The sequence below is a fragment of the Ascaphus truei genome, chromosome 2 (genome assembly GCF_040206685.1).
Source record: "Ascaphus truei isolate aAscTru1 chromosome 2, aAscTru1.hap1, whole genome shotgun sequence".
NCBI lineage: Eukaryota > Metazoa > Chordata > Amphibia > Anura > Ascaphidae > Ascaphus > Ascaphus truei.
Genome location: NC_134484.1, coordinates 79,413,483 through 79,435,454, shown reverse-complemented (window position 1 = coordinate 79,435,454; position 21,972 = coordinate 79,413,483). Strand labels below are relative to the sequence as shown.

Genomic DNA, 21,972 nt, shown 5'->3' with positions numbered 1-21,972 from the left:
CACAGCTTTTTATCATGCCTTACAAGGACAAATAAACACAGCCGGTCAATTTGCCAGAACTGCATACAATATGAATGCAACCTTGCTTACATGTATAGGTTTAGTAGTGAATGCTCATGTGCTGCACATATTACACATAAAACAGCATGTTTGCTATCTCTTGGAACAGCTAGCAGTGTAGGAAACTGGTGCTTATATTATTATTAATTTACCTCATATCTTTTATATGTTTTTCAAGGGCGGACAAGTGCAGCAAGCAAAAAAGAAATGTGGGACACAATAGTCATTGGTGTCAATGCCTGTGGGAATAGTGTCAGGGACAAGTATCATTGTCGGAAAAGATTTGATGATATTAGGTCCAAATTGAAAAAGAAAATACAAGACCAACGCGTGCATGCTACTGGCACTGGAGGTGGGCCCACACCACAACGTCTCATATTGACTCCATTGGAGGAGCTGCTTCGGCCAAAATTACTTACCGTCGTCGTGGAAGGCTTGGCTGGTGACCGTGACATTGGAATTTATCCGTCACAATTTCCAGCAGGTGATAAATATTACTGTACTAGGCGTGTCGTTGCTTACAGTTATTTTGCATATTTACACTGCTTTTTATACTGTCTTCACAATATAAGCATACCTGCATCTATATATGTATATGTCTGATTCTGTATATATATATCTCAAAATAGACATATATGTAGTAGTCCTACTAAAAGCAGTAACTAATATAGCACGTGCCATTGCGTGCTCATTTACATGTGAATTCCCAAAATGCATAGCTGCAGTGGAAGCAATTGATGGTGGGCGAAGATGGGGAACAACAGGGTAGTACACATGTGTAACACATGTTAATCAGAAATTATTAGTAGCTACAGGTACAGAACAGAAATATGTATCATATTATTGTGTATTTTATTGATTTTACTCCGACAAACATGACATTACTGCCTATTTTAAGCATGCATCAAAGAAATTGCATGTAACGGCCTACAAACATCACTGGCACTAACACATCTATAGTTGCTTATGAAAAGGTCCATTTTTGCTTTATGTCATATACAGACAGCATAATGAGGCACACGTATCATATGTTATGTCATTGTTTTCATAACTTAAACACTGCAGATGACTACTTAGCTCATCTACCATTGTGTTAAAGCAGCTGCAATTAATATCTCATCACAGCATACACTTCAACAGAGGGGGTGGGGTTCAGCACACACACTAATTACAGCCTCATTTCACGGTCAACTTAGTTCACACCATTTGCACCTGTTTCAAGTCATTGAAAGGTGTGGCTGATTAGGCTTTTTGGGGAAGGGAATACCTTTCTTACAACCTGAATAGCACAACTGAAGTTAATCACACTCATTTGAAAGCTTAACTCTAGCTACTAAATGCCCCAACAACTCATTACTTATCAAAGCGTACGTCACACATTAGTTCACTCATATCTATAGTTGAACTACTATCAAAGACACATTATCACACACTGCATGTGTTGTCTTGTTGAGTCACAGCCACATTCAGGTGTGCCACATCTTCGATTAATGTACCACACATATCCTCTACCAAAAACAACACTTTTTGCAATATGACCACCTTCATGATAACCATTGTGAATGGTCATCTCATGATAGTTATGTACATTATGATACTGATATCACTACACAACATATGATTTTTATGTACTCATTTAATCTATTTATCCTCACGCATTACTGCAGAAACATAGTATGTTGTATGTTAGGGAACTCAAAAATTCTAAGTACACAGGCATGTACAGTGTTATTACAACTATTTATGTTCACTTTCACACACATTTTCGGTTAAGGAACTGATGTTGTTAGTTAATCATAAATACAGAACATACAATAAGTGTTTGTTCAATATTTACACATGTAAATGTAAAACTTATGTTATTGTTATATATAGTTGCCCCTGGAGGACATGTGTCACCTGAGATGGAACAAGTGTCTTCACCTGGGTCAGCCAGCTCAACACTACTAGAAGGTGAGTGTATCATTTGCTGGCCATATAATATGTGCTCTTCTATATGTTATGTTGTCATGTGCATTATTTGTTTTGCACATCTTCTTTAAATAGGATTACTTAGTGTCAGTGAAAATTAAGTGTAAGGCAACATGTATTGTGTTAGTGATGTTAATTATCATGTAGGACTTCTGAGTTTAGAGCAACTTTTCATTCATTCATATTTCATACTGAGTCCAAACATTATTCGTAAGTCAAGGTAGTTTTTAATGAGGTTATAAAACGTATGCTAACATGTTAGGTGTTACTTAGGACATAGTACAATTACATAGTAACACAGCATACATTAACATGCCATTTAATAATGTGTACATTTCTTTTTAGAACATCATGGTGATGAGGATGATGAGTATGATGAGGATGACGCCACAGAAGAGACTGAAATACAATCATGTGACCATGAAGAGGTGCCAATAGAAACTGTTGTACCGCCAAATCGTCCATCAACTTCCACATACGATGCAATTGTAGCTTCAGAGGGAAAAATAGTGGACGCAGAAAATCGTCGCCATTCAGACATGATGACAGTGCTGGAAAGGATGATTGGACTGCAGGAAGAAACAGTATCACAATTGGCACATCTCCACAGAGTCTTCATTGAAGTGCCTAAACAGTTGCAAAAAATCAACACCTCATTCGAAGCATTAGTTGTTCAGCAAACACAAGCTAATTACTGGAGAATGACTAATGTACCACAATTCAACACCTCCCAGCCAGGATCTGTTCATGCAGGTCAGTTTTCACCACATTCATCTGATATTCATTCACCAGGCCCAAATGTTACCGGTCAAGTAGCAGAGATTGCTGTGCAGGTTCCTGACGACATACTACCACTGCCATCTGTACAAAATCAGCAGCTGACACCTACAAAGGAGCCCACAAAAACAAAATACAAGCAGTTACTACTGACCAGTTTTTGGTCAAAAACAACAAAAGACACACATGAAACAGACCAACCATCACTTGTGCAGTGTCTACCAACTTGCTCACATGTGTCACTGGGCACAAGCCCTGTCCGTGAACAGTCACTACCCAAAAGCCCTGTAGGTGAATCGCTGCCCAAAAGCCCTGTAGGTGAGTCGCTGCCCAAAAGCCCTGTAGGTGAGTCGCTGCCCAAAAGCCCTGTAGGTGAATCGCTGCCCAAAAGCCCTGTAGGTGAATCACTGCCCAAAAGCCCTGTAGGTGAGTCACTGGCCACAAGCCCTGTAGGTGAGTCACTGGCCACAAGCCCCGTAGGTGAACAGTCACTGGCCACAAGCCCTGCCCGTGAAGTGCCAGAGGCCACTCAAAGTGGCTCTGTTGTGCCTAAAGTTGGTGGCAAAAGAAAAAGGAAAATTCAAGAGACAACAAGCAGGCCTGTTACTCGCTCGCAAAAGGAACAAAAAAAATAAATGTTATAATTCAGAAAATATGTCTTTGGCCTTGTTTTGTTGACTTCAGATTATCTAATTACTATTGTATGTATGCTGAAGACTGTGTTGTTTCCAAACTTTCAACTATGTTCTTGTACACGTGAAGTTTTGGAAATGTTAACACTCATAATTAATTGTGTTATAAATATTTATGTTGTAATCGTCTGTTCAGTAATGGTCCACCAGGAGCCAGTTGCTAAGTTTAGAGAAGCTGCCATTGACTTTGCAGCAAAACATTGCATTTGGGTGTGTTAATTGATGTAAGAATTGCATATGCATATTAGTCACATGCAATTATTAAAACACCTAAGTAAGTGCAAACATCTTTCTTGTACGTGTACAGCAGGATTATGTGTAAATTATTACTTACCTTTGCCTTGCTTGGCCATTGTAATTTTGTCCTTTAATCAGTTGTGTGTTCGTTTCTATAACATCTCAGAATGTATAATAATATATATACACACACACACACACACACACACACACACACACACACTGAGTGAGTGTGAGTGTGAGTGTTTGAGTGTGTATATATATATATGTATATATGTGTATATATATATATGTATATATGTGTATATATATATGTATATATGTGTATATATATATATGTATATATGTCTATATGTATATGTATATATGTGTATATGTGTATATATATATGTATATATGTGTATATATATATGTATATATGTGTATATATATATGTATATATGTGTATATATGTGTGTATATATATATATATATATATATATATATATATATATATATATATATATATATATAGTACTATATAAACTGGTATACACAAACTAATACACTTCATGCTTCCTTGTGAAAGCACACTATTTTAATAATACAGGCCTAATGTTTGAGAAATATCCTAAGTATGAGACTCTAACAGTATTGTGCTTAAACAAATGTTTATTACTTAATTCAATCATGTTTCTCACCATTTAAATAGGTTTCATACAAGGTATACTTAATGCCATCAATGTTGTGTGTACTCCTGCAATATAAAAAAAAAAAAAATATTATATATAAATATATATATATTTTTATAAGAGATATATTTATATATATATATATATATATATATATATATATATATATATACACACGTATTTAAACTCATGCAGACAGGGAGTTAACCAGACTTTCACATACACACAGAAATGTAAGCGGGGAAAAAACATTTCTTTTTGCAGGTGTGTTTTTACTGATATGCCTGGCTAAGAAATATTTTCACACACTGGTCTTTGTTAGTTTTCAAAAAAACACTATGTGAACGCATTCACAGTCTAGGGATGTTTTTCACAAACGAGATAAAAGAAGGAGAAATGTTTCTCCCACAGTCCCATATCACGAACCACAACTGTTAACCCAATTAGACAAACAAATCCAATTGGCGTTTGAAATAAGGAGTCAAAGTAGTTAGTTTTGTTGACCTTGACAAGGAAAAACAGGAGTTTGTTAGCCATTCAGCACATTCATTTTGATGAGCAAATAACACAGACCTGCACACAGCTTTTGTGCTACTCAGACATGGCTGATGAATTCGTTAACAATATTAATCCCCTTTTAGGGTATAAGTACATGATCTGTGAAGCCATCTTGAACAGTCGCGGACAGAAAGCAAGCACACGCCAAATCGATGATTTCATTCGAGCAAAATATCCTTATTACCAAGACCGTAAGCATGCACGGAATTTTAATTCCTCAATAAGATTCACTTTATCAAGTAATGACTTTTTTGAACGTGACCAGGATAAGCTACAACACACCTATGGTTTCTGGAAGATTGCCCCGGAAAAACAATTTATCCTGAAAGACGGCACTTATATTGTCGTGAAAGGCATATTTATTCCTAATGGCAATAGCAATGTATCCGCTACTACTGATCCCTTTGAATCGATACGTGCTGCAATATCTGCAGCCTCCATTCCTGAAACCCACATTGTACAAGAACAAAAGTACTATGATTATGTACCAAGCCTTTCAGCTGAAATTGCATTGGAATGGGAACCGGAAGAAATGAACCTACCTCCCGACCAATTATTTGAAGAAAGCAGTGGCGATTCCTATGAGCGCATCCTGGAGGAGATATGTGCCATACTGGATTCAGCGGTTGGGTTAAGCGTGGATGAAAATGGCTTGCATTTCTGGAGCGACCAGTTGCAGCCAGGCGAAGAGTTAATTCTAGAAGAATGGTAAATATAACAATCGTTATGCGTTGACTCTGCGTTTAAATTTTTTTTTTTTTGTAACCACCATTTTCACTTTCAATGCGTGGATACAGCGTAACATTGCAGACTGCATAACATGTAGCGATCACAAACAAATTGTTTCCTAATACAATATAGTAGGACCTGAAAGAGTAGTACACATTGCTGACGGAATAAATATACGTACTTTCCTATCCCTTTAAACATATTAGCAACATTTTACCATTACTCTAACACATACCTGTTTTGTTATCATGCAACATCTACAACATTGAAAACCGGGTCCACCACGTATGACGTGGGACCCTTGTCATGGGCCAAGGCGTCCTTAAAAAGGATTAGTGATGTAAGTCCCGCCCCCAAGCGACGTGCGCGCCTCAAAGCCTATTGGCTGTCATGTTTTGTTATAGTAACGGTAACTGCAGTGTGTGATGCGTGCGGCTCAGTGTTTGTAGGCGTACCCTGGGCGTTAGCCGAATGTTAATTGAGTGGGAGGAGTGTTAGCGTGCGTTTCACGCTGGCTTAACATGACGTCACACGTATTGCATTTGCGCATTGTGTTATCGGCCGTGCTTTCTGTCCAAACACGTCTGTTTAAAAAGAATACAGATGTACTCGTTTAGAACGAATGTAGTTTCATATTCATTGTATTTGAAAGAAAGATTTTATGTTTAATGGTATTTTCAAGATGTATTGAACGCACAACGTACGCTTTGTTTTGCGCATGCGCTAACAGTTAGTGCAGCCAAGCGTGAAGTGCGTGCGCACACTAAGATGTGCGCGCACATTTTTCAGTATACAGGCAACGTTCACATCATATACATAGTTATGCCTGCTACAAATTTAAAGAAACATTACATACTGATGTACACTTGTAGTTCTAACATATAAGTGAGTGACGTGTGTATGTACACAATCATATAGAGCTGTGTAATGCGTTGTCACGGATACATATATAGTAAGGTGCCATATTTGACCATCATATGTTTGCTGTATTTCAGAGATGTCGGGGAAGATACAATCGGATCAATGTATGATTTCAGAAGAGTCTACCTTTATATGAGATGATTGTGAGGAGGAGCCACCGACTACTATACTACATATGGAACTAATTTTATATTGCTTGCAGCGCTTATTAACAAACAATTAAAAATGTGATACCCTTATGCCTATATTGCATAAGCACTTAATTAACATAATGATGTTGCAAAAGAGTGCCTCATGAATTTTTATTGAGTGTTCTTTAATGACTACTAACATTTTATGACATGGTGTGTTTTATATATAACAACCATTCCCACTCTGCTAACACATTTGTGTATTCTAATATGTAATGGAACGTATGACTGTCGAAACTATGTAACAATAATAATAATAATATGAGCATGTTCATGTATAGGGCTGCTAGTTGTACGCAGCGATTTACAGACACATGTTTCAGCCTGAGGTCCCTGGCCCGTGGAACGTACAAATGTTTTTTTGCCGCATGAGGCACAGGGAGATAAAGTGACTTGGCCAAGGTCACAAGGAGCCCACACCGGGAATTGAACCAGACTCCCCTGCTTCAAACTATCAGTGCCAGTGTGTGTCTTTACTCAGTGAGCCACTCCTTCTCCCAATGTAAAGGACACTTACAACCAAGTAGCCATTTATTTTTAAAATCTCTTGTTACATGGGTATGTAGATAAAATGGTTTGGGACTGTAGCAAATAATGTTACTGGCCAGATGTTATGGTCCCCTCCAATGCATGATGTTCTGAATATGACATCACCATCATGTTATGAAGTACGTTTCTGTGTATATTTCATTAACCTAACTAACTATAGTTTACTGTGTTTATTAATCGTTTAGAAATACATAGTATAGTCAATATGATGATATAAGCTACCATAATAAAGCTGGTGTTATCATTTGTCGGTGTTATACATGGATCCTACACCAATTGATACACACACAAACAGTTGTCTTAAAAAGTGTGTCTATGCTAGTGATGAATGTGCTCCCGTAAGTAAACAAATAAGTACAGTTATCCCCTTTTCTCCAAACACCTCTATATTACATTAATGGAAATTATAAGGAAACATACATAAAATGTGATGAAATGTGAGTAATCATTTTGTAATACAATGCACATGAAACCTCAAGAGTAGCTAAATGCATATACATGATACAGAAAGTACATATATGTAACATTTGTGTTTAAACCAATATGTTGGGTTTTTAGTTCCAATAATTATAGGAAGATTGAGGTAGCCACATCTTATTAGAGATGTCAGCAAATATACATACCATGATCAGTCATACTGCAAATATACCTATAATGCAAAGGAACAATATATAAATTGCAAACATTGACATGCCATCTTCAGTACCGTAAAGAACACATCAAAGTGTGTATTTGGTGTTAAATGTGCAACACCATGTATATTTAATGACATTCAAAATGTAAATCAGCCTGGTGTACACATCATCTGGATGTACATGTTACACTGCACCAATAACATTGTATGTAAGCATACTAGAAGCATGAATGATTATGGGCATAATATGTGTTTTGTCTTAGCATAAGGAATAACACAATGCTAAAATATTATTGCTTTGTTACCCAAGTTGTATTCACATACACACAACTAAAGTACAATTGAAGAGGGATTATATAACCTGTGCAACAATAACATACCGGTGCCACATCCCTTTGTGCACACAGCAGAGAAAAGAAAGGTGTGCAACCCATATTCATCTGTGTCCTAACAGAAGGTTATATAAAGAAACATTATTGTTAATATAACATAATTAAACTATAAAAGTAGTACTAGGAACATATGAGTTTGTACTTACAAGAACAAAATGAATTGATGAGATTCTGTCGTGTCTGGCCACCACTGGCTGTTTGTTCATTTTCAGCAGCTACATGGGTGGGATGCTCGTCTACCAAAGGCTCAGCTAGGTCTGACTGTACATTGTGCCTGAGTGCAACATTGTGCAAAATGCAACAGGCAAGGATAATATCAGACACTTTTTGAGGCTTGTATAGAAGAGCCCCACCAGTTCTGTCCAGACACCTAAACCTGGTCTTGAGTAGGCCAAATGTCCTCTCTATAACAGATCTTGTAGATATATGGGCTGCATTGTACCTGTCCTCTGCTTCAGTTTGAGGGTTTAGCACCGGAGTCAAGAGCCACGGCCTAATTCCGTATCCTGAGTCACCTATAATGAATGGAGCACACATAAGCTGACATTAGTGATCAAATTGTACAATGCCAACATTCCTAAATCAACATGTGTTTTGTGTTAGAACATGTAAATATGTACTCACCCAGCAGCCAACCAGGTTCAAAATGTCCCTCTTCGAACGCATGGAAGACTGAAGAGTTCCTCAGGATAGAGGAATCGTGACTGGAACCAGGGAACTTGGGTACCACATGCATTATCCTCATCGTGGCATCACATACCACCTGTACATTGAGTGAATGGTAGTGCTTACGATTGCGGTACACATGCTCACTCTGACTAGGTGCAATCAAAGCAACATGTGTGCAATCGATTGCACCCAGCACACATGGTATCCCTGCTATATTATAAAAGCCAGTCCTGACTTCCAGCCACTCTGTCGCCTCTGTAGGAAAATGAATATAATTCCTAGCGCGTCTATTGAGTGCATAGAGAAACTGGGTCAAGGCCCGCGAGAATGTAGATTGCGAGACCCCGCCCACTATGCCCACAGTTGTCTGGTATGACGCGGAAGCAAGATAATGTAATGAGCACAGCATTTTAACAAGCCCAGGGACTGCACGACCTCTGGCTGTGAAAAAATCTAAATCTCCCCTTATCTCCTCATAAAGAGCTAAGATTGCTGCTGAACTCAAACGATAGCGACTTACAATCTCCTCCTCACTCATCCCATCTAACAGGGTTCTCTCCCTGTACAGACGCGGACGAGGCACAAGTTGTCTCCTCTGTCTTCTCCTCTGATCTCCTGTCCCTCTACCTGTCCCTCGGCCTGTCCCTCTCCCTGTCCCTGTCGTATCCGCGTCACTGTCACTGTCCCTCGGTGTGTCCCTCCCTTGCCCTATATGATTGTCTTCATCATCAAGCATGTCATAGAAAAGAATGTTCCTCCGTCTCCTAAACATTCGCAACATTTTGAAATGAGTAGCTGTGAATGAGCAGGTAATGTGCGTCCTTTAAATAGGTATGTGATGATGTCAGGTGACATAGTAAAATGCAAGGTGTTACATTAACATAATAAAGTACTTCTGTGGCAAGCTGTGTGCACTTGTTGTTCTAAGTATTTGTTGTGTGTATTCTGCAGGGAATGATGATATTTGGCAATGATGTGACGTGAAGCTTTGTACAAAGATTGCTTGCAAATAAATAGTTGCATGTGCAATGCATGTAACACTTGTGAACGCAAGAGTCAGTCATGTAATGAGACAAAAAGGCTGAGATTGACGTGGGAAAAGTTTTGTGTAACATGTGTAATTATCCATGTTATTGTGACATGTTGGCAACAATGAATAGTCGTGTGCATATGCATGCATTTGTGTAAGGAGGATAGTTGGTATAGAATGAGTTTACAAGGTGTCCCAATGATGAATTACTGTACATGTGTGTATAAGTTAGGTTGAAGTGCTTGTAATGCAACGGTTACAATGTAAACATGCAATGTGATTGAGCGTCCAATAAGTGACGTCATGAAAATAGGGAGGACCCAAAAGTATATGTAAACATGAGAAGACAGATGTACATGAACGTTTAAAGATGCGTGTCACATTACAAGCATTGTGTAATGTAAAGGAAGATGAATATACTGTGTATGAGTGACATGTGTGACATGTGTGACATCATGTAAATAATTGTCGCTGAGTTGAGTAAAATGTGTGATATGATGTGAGGTTCTCCTTTAAGAGTGTAGTATAGTATTTTCCCTTGCCACATCATCACATGATGAGTAATGTGACCCGCAAATGCTGCAAACATGTAAAAGTCGAATGTTATGCAAATAAGACACATCAGCTGTGACACAATGCAGGGAATGCCCCCACACTGTAATGCAAATCCCCCTTGTATTGTGAGCAATGAAACGTAAACAGTACTATACTGTTATACGTCCCCGCTCCATTGACTTCCATTGATGTACAGAAGATGTTTTTTTTCTAAGTGCCGTTCCGGCAGCCTTAGCGATCGTTCTCCCGTCCAAACTGCCAACTTTAGTTGGCGGGAGAAATCGGCCATAACATCTCAATTTCGTAGTGCCGATCAGCCCCGATAAGCTGTTTTTTTTTGTTGAATCCAGCCGATTTAAAAAAGTGGCGATCAGTGTCGAAAACAGGCTTATCGGCAGGCGACTGGCCATAACCAAATTATCGGCTCCGAAACCTGGCGATATGAAGCACTTATCGGCGCTTACTGAATCTCAAACCCAATTTTGGCTATAACATGGCCATATTTCCCTTATCAACGCTTACTGCATGAGGCCCAGTGTCTTTACTCACTGAGTCTCTCTCTCTCTCTCTCTCTCTCTCTCTCTCTCTCTCTCTCTCTCTCTCTCTCTCTCTCTCTCTCTCTCTCTCTCTCTCTCTCTCTCTCTCTCTCTCTCTCTCTGTCTCTGTCTCTGTCTCTGTCTCTGTCTCTGTCTCTGTCTCTCTCTGTCTAAGACATGCAAATGAATATACAGGAATATTTACAGTTGCTTTATGCTTTACTGTGGAGGGTTTTAGTTACTTTTTTTTTACCCACCATAACATATATATATATATATTTATATATATATTATGTTTGAAATGGAGTGCATGAAGGGTGCTGTTTAAAAATAAAACAGAGCAAGTCTGTTAGTTTGGAAGTGGCTACTGTATATACTGTAGTGTGTTATGTTTCAGACAGAGCGCATGAAAGGTGCTGTTTTTTTACATTTTGGCACAGAAAAGGCTGAGGTAAAACAAAGACAATAAAATAGCTAGAGTCAATCAGCAGAGACTTTATGAGTTACAGACTTCAGCAGCTGATTTGTGAGAAACACGGAGAATATATTGACCAAACTTGCATTAATGTAATGCAGATCAGATCAGGTTATAATCACAGAAAACTATTTTTTTTATATCCATATATAATTTCGATAGAGTATTAATAATATTTTTTTAGTAATACATTGCAAGGCTTCTTGACTAAGGAGGGATCTATTATATAAATAATTCAAACCAAGAATGTCTTGTTGCAGATGGAGTGCATGCTACAGTAGATGGAGTTGACTATTTAGATAGACCATTCAAAACAAAATCAATTTATACCATTTGGAGATGTAATGCATGAAAGATGCCGTTTCCAAATTCGACAGAATAAGATTTCTAGCTAGAGATGTAAACAATTCAGTTAAATAAGGAACTGTATGTAATGTTAAAGACTGATTGCATAAAGCATGCTGATACCATCTGAATCTAAAATGTAGAATTTTCACTTTGTGGCCTTAAGCACTTGTTCTTTGCAGTGAAACAATAATTTTTGTTGCATCAATGGAAAAATATTTTTGGCACAAAATAATTCTTGCTGAGTTTATATTTAAACAAAGACAGGACAAAACCACTAGATTGAAATGGATTGGAGATTATTATTTAAAAATATAATTTAATAAATTCAAGTATGTTATGTTGGAGACAGAGTGAATGAAGGATAGTTTTTCTATCGAAATCTAAATATCTGAAATATAGAATTTTCACAATGTTTCAGTGAGTAGTTGCTCTTTGATGCAGCAAACACCCCTGTTTTGCAGGTAAGAAGAAATACGCTGGGCAGATTACAATTAAAAAAAATAAATCATGATTTTAGTTCAAATTAAAGCAAAGACAGGTCAAGACTACTATTTGAAGATAAATTGCAGACTACTATTTAGAAAGACTATTTTATCAAATCAACTACAGATGTGCAAACTTTGCAAAACCTTTCAGATTCACCAAAAATCGAACTTTTTTTTTAATAGTTTCCAAGTAGTTTGCAGAGTAAAAATCACCACATCTTGAAATATGGCTTTCACTTCTCTCATCTTCTGCAAAACCCATATTTCAGCCTAAATTCTACTCTTGTATAATTTGAAATGGCAGATCTTAATCAAAACATGCAAAGTTTGATAGAAAATGTTGGATTTTGCTTCTATTTTGTCAATTTGGCCAAACTTTCTAGGTTAAAAAGTTCTTGCAAACCTTTTTTAATTGTTTATTTCCCTCTTTATTCCACCTCTTTTATATGTTTTATGGATTTTATGCAGAATACCATTAATTAAAAAAAAAAATTGATCCTACCTATGGTCCCATATGAGGATATTTGTATCCAGCATATCATTTGCAATGACCAATATTAATAATTAAGAGTAATGCACTATCGTTGCACTCTCTTTCTTGTCCCCATTTACATATCTTCATAGTGGCACTGCATCCAGCATTAAGGAATGTCCAACGGCAGAGCTGACCCCCAACAGCAGAGCTGATCTTTAAAAGACACCCATCTGGACGGGTTTGATTTAACTGAATACTTATATCGTGCATTAACTGTCCAAGCACCATAGAAGTCTTTTTATCTAAAGTTTCTCACAAATATGGTTTACCAAGAAAACCAGACAGACTTTTTAGGCAGCATATGGACTAATGTGGAATTGGACAAATTAAATTGTAATTTTGTATTGTTGGATCAATTGTATATATGTGAACACGCTAATCATGAGCACCGTTTATAGACACCTAAGTTTAACTGGTGCTTTTATACTCATTTTCACTCATTAAAATGACCATAGATCAATTGAAGACCGTCAAAGACAGCATCAATGCAATGTTGTGGCATCAGACTTTATGAACAAAATAAATAAAGTTTTACATACTTTTTTAAAGCTAATGAAAACAGTTTTACAGAAAATGTTTTTAATTACGTACTTTAGTGTAGTTATTGTTTAATTCTTTTTTTCATTCTTGTTTTGCAGGTTTGGCAGGCTAATAACTCAGTGTCCATGCAGGAAACACATCCAGCGATACTGCCAGGTATGTACTGTACTGTAATTCATGTATCTACAGTATTTTCTTCTCTAAAAAACAATCTCACAATTATTTAACATTTGAACATGTAAAAGAGACATCATTATGATGTCAGTTGGCAGTTGAAGAAGATTGTATTATTGTAGTATTGTAAAAAAAATGCCTATTGTAGTCATTGTATAATTTTTGTTTTCATTCATTTTTTTGCAGGTTTGGCAGGCTGATGAGCATCAACAACATGTTCTTGCAGGAAACACATTCAGCGATACTGTCAGGTAATGTTATGTAATTCGTGCATCTATTTTGTTTTTTACACTACCCCGAAATTCATTGACGCATACAGTATGTGTTTCAAGCAGGTTCCATACAAACTCACATGTGCGAAAAATCAATGACACGCATATGCATTTCAACCAGGTCCCATAGAAACACATGCGGAACACACAATACAATTTGTGTACTACACTACTGAATTTCTTCTCGATTTATTTATATACAACATATTCTGTTTACAGGTGAAAATGTCCAAGAGCCAGCCCGAAAAAGATGCCGATTGAAGAAGATTTTACATTGGAAGAAGAGCGAATAAATGTGTTATTGTATTTTTCATAAAGTTATTTACTGTAATCTACTAAAAAATATTTCATATTTTAATATACTTTTAATCATCTGAAGTTTTTATGGGAATACGTGGTGGGTTAAATTTAAATACCATTACATATCATATTGTATCATATGAAATGAATGAGAATAAAGGTCGGGTTACATTGCTTTTAGATTTTGAAGACAAACTAGCACACTGGCGTTTACTATCATTTCTGCGCAGTATTGCAACCTACGTTAAAACTCAATCGGCAAAACCCTCCATTCTGCGCATGCGCGACCCCGGACCGACCCGTTCTGTGCATGCTCAACCTGGACCGGCCCATTCTGCGCATGTGCGGACATGACGGCCCCCTTCTCAGTACCGCCATATCAGCGGATCACCGAAAAGCGGAGCGCCGTTTCTGCGAGAGTTTCTGCGCTCGCTGGAGCGCAGGGCCGGTCACGTGAGCGGTTCGCCCAATGAGGGCGAACCTGCTCCGTGATGTCACAGCCCCCCCACACGCCCCCGGACGGCGTGCAGTCTAAGGCCAGCGAAAGCACCCGCTTTCCCTCAGCCTCCGCGCGCCTCCGCACGGCTGAAGTCTCTATGGACTCAGCCTTAGTCTCAATTAGAGTGTTAGATATTCAACACACACCCAAGTCATCTAGTGTACAGTATTAAGCTCACATCAGTGTATCATTCCATTCATAATCTACACATAGTGGAAAATGCAGCTTTACATATTCAATTAACACATAGCTAAACGCACTGCCAGCATTGAGTACTTATTGTAAACGCTCACCCGAGCTGTCATGTATACAATGTTATTCTCTTCCGTTTGTCAACATTAATTCCATTTTGTAAACACTGAATGGAATAATTTTGTCTTATAGTTAGTCCATAGTTAAATACACATAGACATATAACTTCAAGTATACTTAGAATGTTTATGTAAATCAACCGCCATACAACCCGTCACACAGGAGAAGATCTGCCCTACTTCCTCCAAGACATCAGTGTAGTGACGTCACGGCCCGACGCACATTTCGTGCGGTGGGTATGTGCTTCTTCAAGTGGTGTAACTACAAGACAGATAAAAGATAGGACAGACCGTTAGTTACGCCCCCTTCTGAGGTATAAAGGGCATTCTTAGATATTAGACGTAACTCCTCCTCCCCTTGTAGAAGCGCGTACCCGCGCACGAAATGTACGCCAGGCCGTGACGCCACTACGCTGATATAAAGATCCAACCATCAAATATTTAGATTTTCAGAAAAAAGTAAATAATATTCGGAAAAATGGCTTTGAACACAAATTAATTTCCAAAAAGGAATGGAATATCATTAATGTAAAAAACCTCACAATTGAAATATTTTCTAGCATCCCAAAAGTATACAAAAATGCTGCCAAACCACCTGGGCTTCCCATAATGTCAGGAGATGGGAATTTGGCAGAAAAAGCAAGTTTCTATATTGACCAAGAATTAAGAAATTTTGTTTCATCATTAACATCCTTTGTGAGAGACACAAAAGTTCTCCTCACAAAATTGGATGGCATTACAATTCATCAAGATACGCTATTGGTAAGTCTACATGTCAAGTTTTTATACACCAGCATTGAAAATACAGTGGGTATCCAGTCTGTGAAACCTATTTTGTCACCAAGAATTCTTAATCATACTGTAGGGAACAGGATAAATATGTGCATATCCTTATACAGATGCAGCAGCCAGGATTCGATCACATCTCGAGATGAAAACTGCACTATGCCGCAATATCTCGAGTGGCGGACCAAAGCAGACTATAATGGCTTATTGGATTAACACAGCAGGTGTCCCTGCTGTGTGAATCCTACCGGGTTCTATCTGTGTGTAAGAGACATGCAGTAAGAGAAAGACTGAATCAGTCACTCTACCTGCACACCTCTAACAGGCGATCGTGGGGTATTTATTTAATTTTAGCATTACAGTATTATAGCTGGGGGTCTCCGGAGCTGAACCACATTGAGTTACATGCCCCAGTATGGGGTGCTGGTTTCCCCGCCATGTTAAATCCCTGTGGGTCACGTGTGATTTAAATTCTGTAGGGGGATACCGGCACCCAAAAACGGGGCCTGTAACTCGGGAAGTAGGGGTCCCCGAGGCTGAAACAAACTTTGTTCAGCTCAGAAGACCCCCTGCTCCCGCACAATAGTATCAAACCTCCCCCCCCCGATTCCACCCCCCCCTGGAATTTAAAAAAAAATTACCTTAGGTAATGAAGCTCTTAACATTTATTTTTTATTAATAGTGTGCTTGAGCAGGGGGTCTCCTCAGCTGAACCGCATTGATTTCAGCCTCAGGGACCCCATGCTTCCAGAGATACAGACCCGGTATGGGGTGTCGATATCCCCGCAATGTTAAAAGCCTCCGGTCACGTGAAACGAAGGATTTTAACATTGCGGGGATACTGACACCCCATACCGGGGCCTGTATCTCGGGAAGAAGGGGTTCCCTGAGGCTGAAATCAATGCGGTTCAGCTCAGGAGACCCCCTGCTCATACACACTATGAATATAAAAATATAAACATCTTCATTACCTTAGCGGCTAACCGCTAAGGCAATTAAGAGGTTTAGGCAGACTACCAGGTTTATTGGGGGCAGAAGGGGTGAGTGAAGGGGGTAATAGCCCCAGGGTGGGTAGTTAGGCCTACCGTGAAAGTTGCGGGAGGAGTTAAACCCTTCATTACCTTAGCTGCATTAACCACTAGGGTATTGAAAGGGTTAACCTCTCCCACTACCCACCTAAGGCCTAACCACCTACCCTGTGGCAACTACCCCTTCACTCAATCCCTCTGCCCACAATAAACATTAAAATACCTATTACCTACTGTACCAATACACAACCCACCCCCTGTACCCCTAACAACCCCCCTAACACATACAGTACAGGAATGGACAAAACTACTATTATCCAGATATGGATAATAGTGCATTTGCCCATTTAATATTTAAACATCAGCCAGCATAAAATAAATTAAACTTGCACTTACCCCTGCCAGGATGAAGGCTGTCCTCATCCTCATCACCGTCCTTGTCTCCCGTTATCAGCAACAGTATAAGAACAATAAAAAAATACAATATAATGGCCCTTAACCCCTTAATCAACTTAGCGGTTAGCAACCACTATAGTAATTAAGGAGTTAACCCACCCTCCCCCACTAATCATCCAGGAGGCCCAACTACCCACCCCAGGGACACTAGTCCCACTACCCTTTGATTGACACAGTGCTAAAGCATGCTCATATTAATATGGACATGCTTTGCCAATATAGCAATAAATGGGTAACCTAAAAAAAACAGGCCCAAAATAAAACACATTACATACTGTAGAAAAAATGCCAAGAAACCAATTGATTGGCACAGTGATACCTCATGCCCATATAATAGGATTTTGTACTATGACAATGGGCCAGCTAAAAAAAATAAACAACTACCAAAAAAATTAAATTCAATCAAAACAATCATCAAAAAGAAACAATAAAAAATAAACACCAAAAAAATACCAGAAATAAATAACAAATTTCAAAGAAGCACCAGAATTAAGAAGCAACACACAAGCAATATACAAGAAATAAATCAAACAAATGCCAAAAAAAACTCCAGAATTTAAAAACAACACACCATCAATACACAAGAAATAAATCAAACAAATGCCAAATAAACATCATTATTAAAAAGCTAAACACAAAAAATAAACAAGAATTACAAGAACAATCAACAGAGAAACACAAATTATTCAAAGCAATGAACAAAAATACATTTAAAAGAAATAAAAGCAAGCATTTGCCAAAAAATGCATTGCTTGTCAATGTATTAATATATAGCCCAGAGACCCATAGATAAATACATTGACAATCAATGGGCAATGGAAAAAATAAAAAAAATCAAATACAATGAAAAAAACGGAAAAATTAAAATAACACCTTCTTACCTTTAGATGTCTTCACCCTCCGATTCCAGGGGTCTCAGGAAGCTCTCGACCAAAGATGCAATAATCCTCAACAGCCACAGTCCACATGTAAAGTGCAAAGTCCTTTCCTTGTTTCTTTTCTTCTTTATCTTCTTCATTATCTTTATCTGTTAACTGTAATCAATTGGGGGTTTTATTTCTTCTTCTTTATCTTCATCTTCATCTGTACAACCCTTACAATCCAATTGGGGGGAGATGCTGCTCCTTGAGATTCTTGCCTTCAAATGAGACTGCACAGGCTTTTATACGGCCTGTGACGTCACATTTGACTGACAAATGGTTCCCAGCCATCTGATTGGCTGGGATAACCATGAGACAGGTGTTTTTTTTTTCCTTAGGATGTGATGTCATCAAAAGGGAGTGAAGCCAGCCAATCAGAAAGGCTCAGCTTCCTTTCCTTTAAGATGACGTCACCAACACCAGAATGGCTGGCATCACATGGTACTGGAACCAATAGGATTGGGGGTCATCCTATTGTTCTTTAGGTTACCCATTTATTGCTATAGTGGCAAAGCATGCCCATATTAATATGGGCATGTTTTAACACTGTGACAATCAATGGGTAGTGGGTTTAATGTCCCTGGGGTGGGTAGTTAGGCCTCCTGGGTGATTATATTGAGGCTTGTGTTCTGCACAGATCTTGGCTGCATCTCTCTACCCCAAGAGGGGAAGAGCTCCACTCCTTACCCCAGGAGGGGAAGGCTTGACTGAAACTATTTTGAACACTTCTTCCCAAAGGCACAGAGGGGAGGGCACAGGGTCTGCACCAGGATTGGTTGTACACAGACTCCCATTCACTTCCACCCCGGTCACTCAGAGAGGCAGCATGAGGAGGGTATACCCACAGGATAGCCTGTCACTGTCTGTAGCTGTCAGAACTGATGTGACAGGAAGGCAGAAATATAGTCTGGACCAGCCATGCCTATTTATGTAATTGCCTTTTTTCAGGTATTTTTATTGTATTTATTTATTTGCATGTTTTTAATTGCCCATTGACTGCTAATGTATTAATCTGTGCCCTTTTAGGGTACAGATAAATACAGTGACAGGCAATGCATTTTTTGGCAAATACTTGTGTAACGGTGTCCCCCGCCCCTCCCCCCCCCCAATCATAGATAGGGTGCATTACTGGGTGTGTGGTGCATACCTGCTGGTAACAAGAGGGCTGAGTTGTCCGCATTGACTTTGGGATACAGGAACAGGCTTCTGGGGTCCATACCCACATAATATTTAGCAGTGCAGTACCTCCATGTGCCGTAGGCTCCAGGAATATGGAGGCGATCTCCCACGGTAGAACTTGTAACTCTCCCCCCAGTTAGATCACACACCAGGCCGGAGATATATTGCAAACAGAAATGGTTTATTACTACAGTCTTTGCAGTAACACAGCTACTCAGCAGTCATGTGCCAGATACAGTCTCTTGGCTTGCAGCTATCACTGGAGATGGACCCTGGACCATCACTACAGGCCAAGGGCACCCACAGCCATCCTAGCTCTTCCCCACCTCCCTAGCGGAGGCAGAGGTATAGTCACACTCACTCCTCCCCAGAGGGAAGAGCACATGGGTATGCCCCAATCTCAGGCTCCTAGACGTGTGACCTTCCTTCCTCAGTGGGAAGGAACAACCTCCAAATTTAGGGCGGTCCTGCCCTTAAGTACAGCCAGAAGGTGGGCACCCCGTTATCCCAGCTACAACAGGATGTACCACCCTCTGCTGTTACTCAAGTGCAGTACCAAAGGTGAAGGGGGAAAACCCCATACCAACTACTGGCAAGCCTGTGAATACCAAGGTTTACTGCCAGCCCATTGGGTAGAATAGTAGCCAGGGGTTACCCCGCTACACTTGTTTTGAATTGATAGTTATTTTTTCTATTTCTGTTTATTGTTTTCACTAAATTATTTGGTATTTGGATAGTTTATTTTTATTACATTTTAGGATTGGTTAGCGGTTTTTTTTCTTGAATTGTTTTGTTGGTTAGGTGTTTATTTAATTGTATGTAGTTGTAACCCTCATTCACCCTCCCACCCAATCTCAAATAGGGTCTCCTAGGGAGTCTAATGCTCAGGCTACATGTCTCAGTGTGGTGCATACCTGCTGGCAACAGGGGGCCCTGTGTCTCTCGCGATGACTTGGGGGAGAACAGGACAGGCTTCTGGGGTTGTGACTCCATCTCTTCTACTGGTGCAGCGCCTCCATCTCCTGCAGCTTGCAGCTGTATGGGGGGGAAGTACCTACAAGAGAGCTCTCCTTCCTCTCCTCCCAATACACTTCATTCAGGAGTATTGATAAAAGTGCAAGATCTTTATTGGTCTCTTCTCTATTCAGTAGACAGGTTACACTGCAGGCTGTCTTCCCTCAGGATGTCCCTGACCTCACTCCCGGCCTAGGGCACCAAGAGTGGGTCTAGCTCTTCACCTACCCTATACGCAGGGTAGGAGGTATGGGTGTACACTCTCACTCCCCGTAGGGAGGCCTCAAGCCTGCCAGTCCTGGCAGCTTAGTCTGTTTTGCCCTTGTCCCTCTCACTCCAGGGACAGACTCACCCTAAATAGGAAGTGGCAATAGCCTAAGTAGCTCCAACAGGCACCGCCCCTGTGTCTTCTGATAGGACACAGAGCCTGATGACCTGCCTTCACTGCCTCCGTGTACTGCCTGAAGTGGGGAAAACCCATTATTGATCCTGGCAAACCTGCCCTTATGCAGGGATTACTGCCAGGAGGAGGGCAGACCTATAGCCCAAAGCACACAGGGCCACATAGTATTTTGGAATAACATAATTTTTATTCTTTTGTGGTTTTGGTGTTAGAATAATTTTATTGTGTAGTTGAGGCTATGTAGTTCTTTTATTGTTGTGGTATTTAGGTGCTTGTTTATTTCTTTAATTGTTATGTATTGTTGTGTTTGATGATTTTTTTTATAGGTTGGCCATTGACTCCTAAAGTGGCTTATCATGCCTATATTATATGGGTATGATGAACCACTGTGCCAGTCAAAGGGTGGGAGGGTGGGGGTACTTGTGCCTGGGTGGGTGGTTAGGCCTCTCGGTTGAGTAGCAGGGGAGGGTGGGTTAACCCCATTATGACTATAGCAGTTATTAACCGCTAAGGTGAATAAAGGGCTAGGGGCCATTAGATTTTATTTTTTCTTGTACTCTTGCTGCCAATGGAGGACATGGACCTGGACAATGGTGATGAGGATGCCCTTCATCATGGCAGGGGTAAGTAGAAGTTTTATTTACTTTATTTATTCTGGCTGGCTAGTATTTGGTTTTAGAATTGGCAAATGAGCCATTATCCATATCTGGATAATAGTAATTTTTACCATTACTTTACTGTATGTGTTGGAAGGGTTGTTGGGGGTAGAGGAGGTGGTTAGTATGGTTGTTGTGTTAATTTTTGTTTCTTTGGGGTAGAGGGATTGGGTGAAGGGGTTGTTGCCCCACGGGTTTGTCTTTAGGCCTACTGTGGGGCTAGCGGGACTGGTTAACCCCTTCATTACCATAGCGGTTCCCACCGCTATATTAATGAAGGGGTTAACTCCTCCTGCAACCTTTCCGACTGGCCTAACCACCCAGCCTAGGGTTACTACCCCTTCATCAACCCCCTCTGCTCCCAATAAACAGGCTATTGAAGTTGAACACCTTCATTGCCTTAGAGATCTGAGGCAATC

At 39.6% G+C, this 21,972-nt stretch overlaps 1 protein-coding gene across 1 annotated transcript; it reads left to right on the top strand.

The window, feature by feature from the left end:
- Window positions 1-425: 425 nt before the first annotated feature.
- Window positions 426-3,234, top strand: LOC142488108 (uncharacterized). Its single transcript, XM_075588481.1, has 4 exons — window positions 426-544; window positions 1,936-2,013; window positions 2,377-3,180; window positions 3,227-3,234. Exons 2-4 carry the CDS (start codon window positions 1,965-1,967, stop codon window positions 3,232-3,234), a joined length of 861 nt encoding a protein of 286 aa, XP_075444596.1. The 5' UTR covers window positions 426-544; window positions 1,936-1,964.
- The last annotated feature ends 18,738 nt before the right edge of the window (window positions 3,235-21,972 follow it).

Coding starts and splice junctions, on each gene's coding strand:
- LOC142488108 (XM_075588481.1), top strand. CDS start 1,965: ATGGAACAAGTGTCTTCACCTGGGTCAGCCAGCTCAACACTACTAGAA. Junction 2,014..2,376: donor CAGCTCAACACTACTAGAAG/GTGAGTGTATCA, acceptor ATTTCTTTTTAG/AACATCATGGTGATGAGGAT.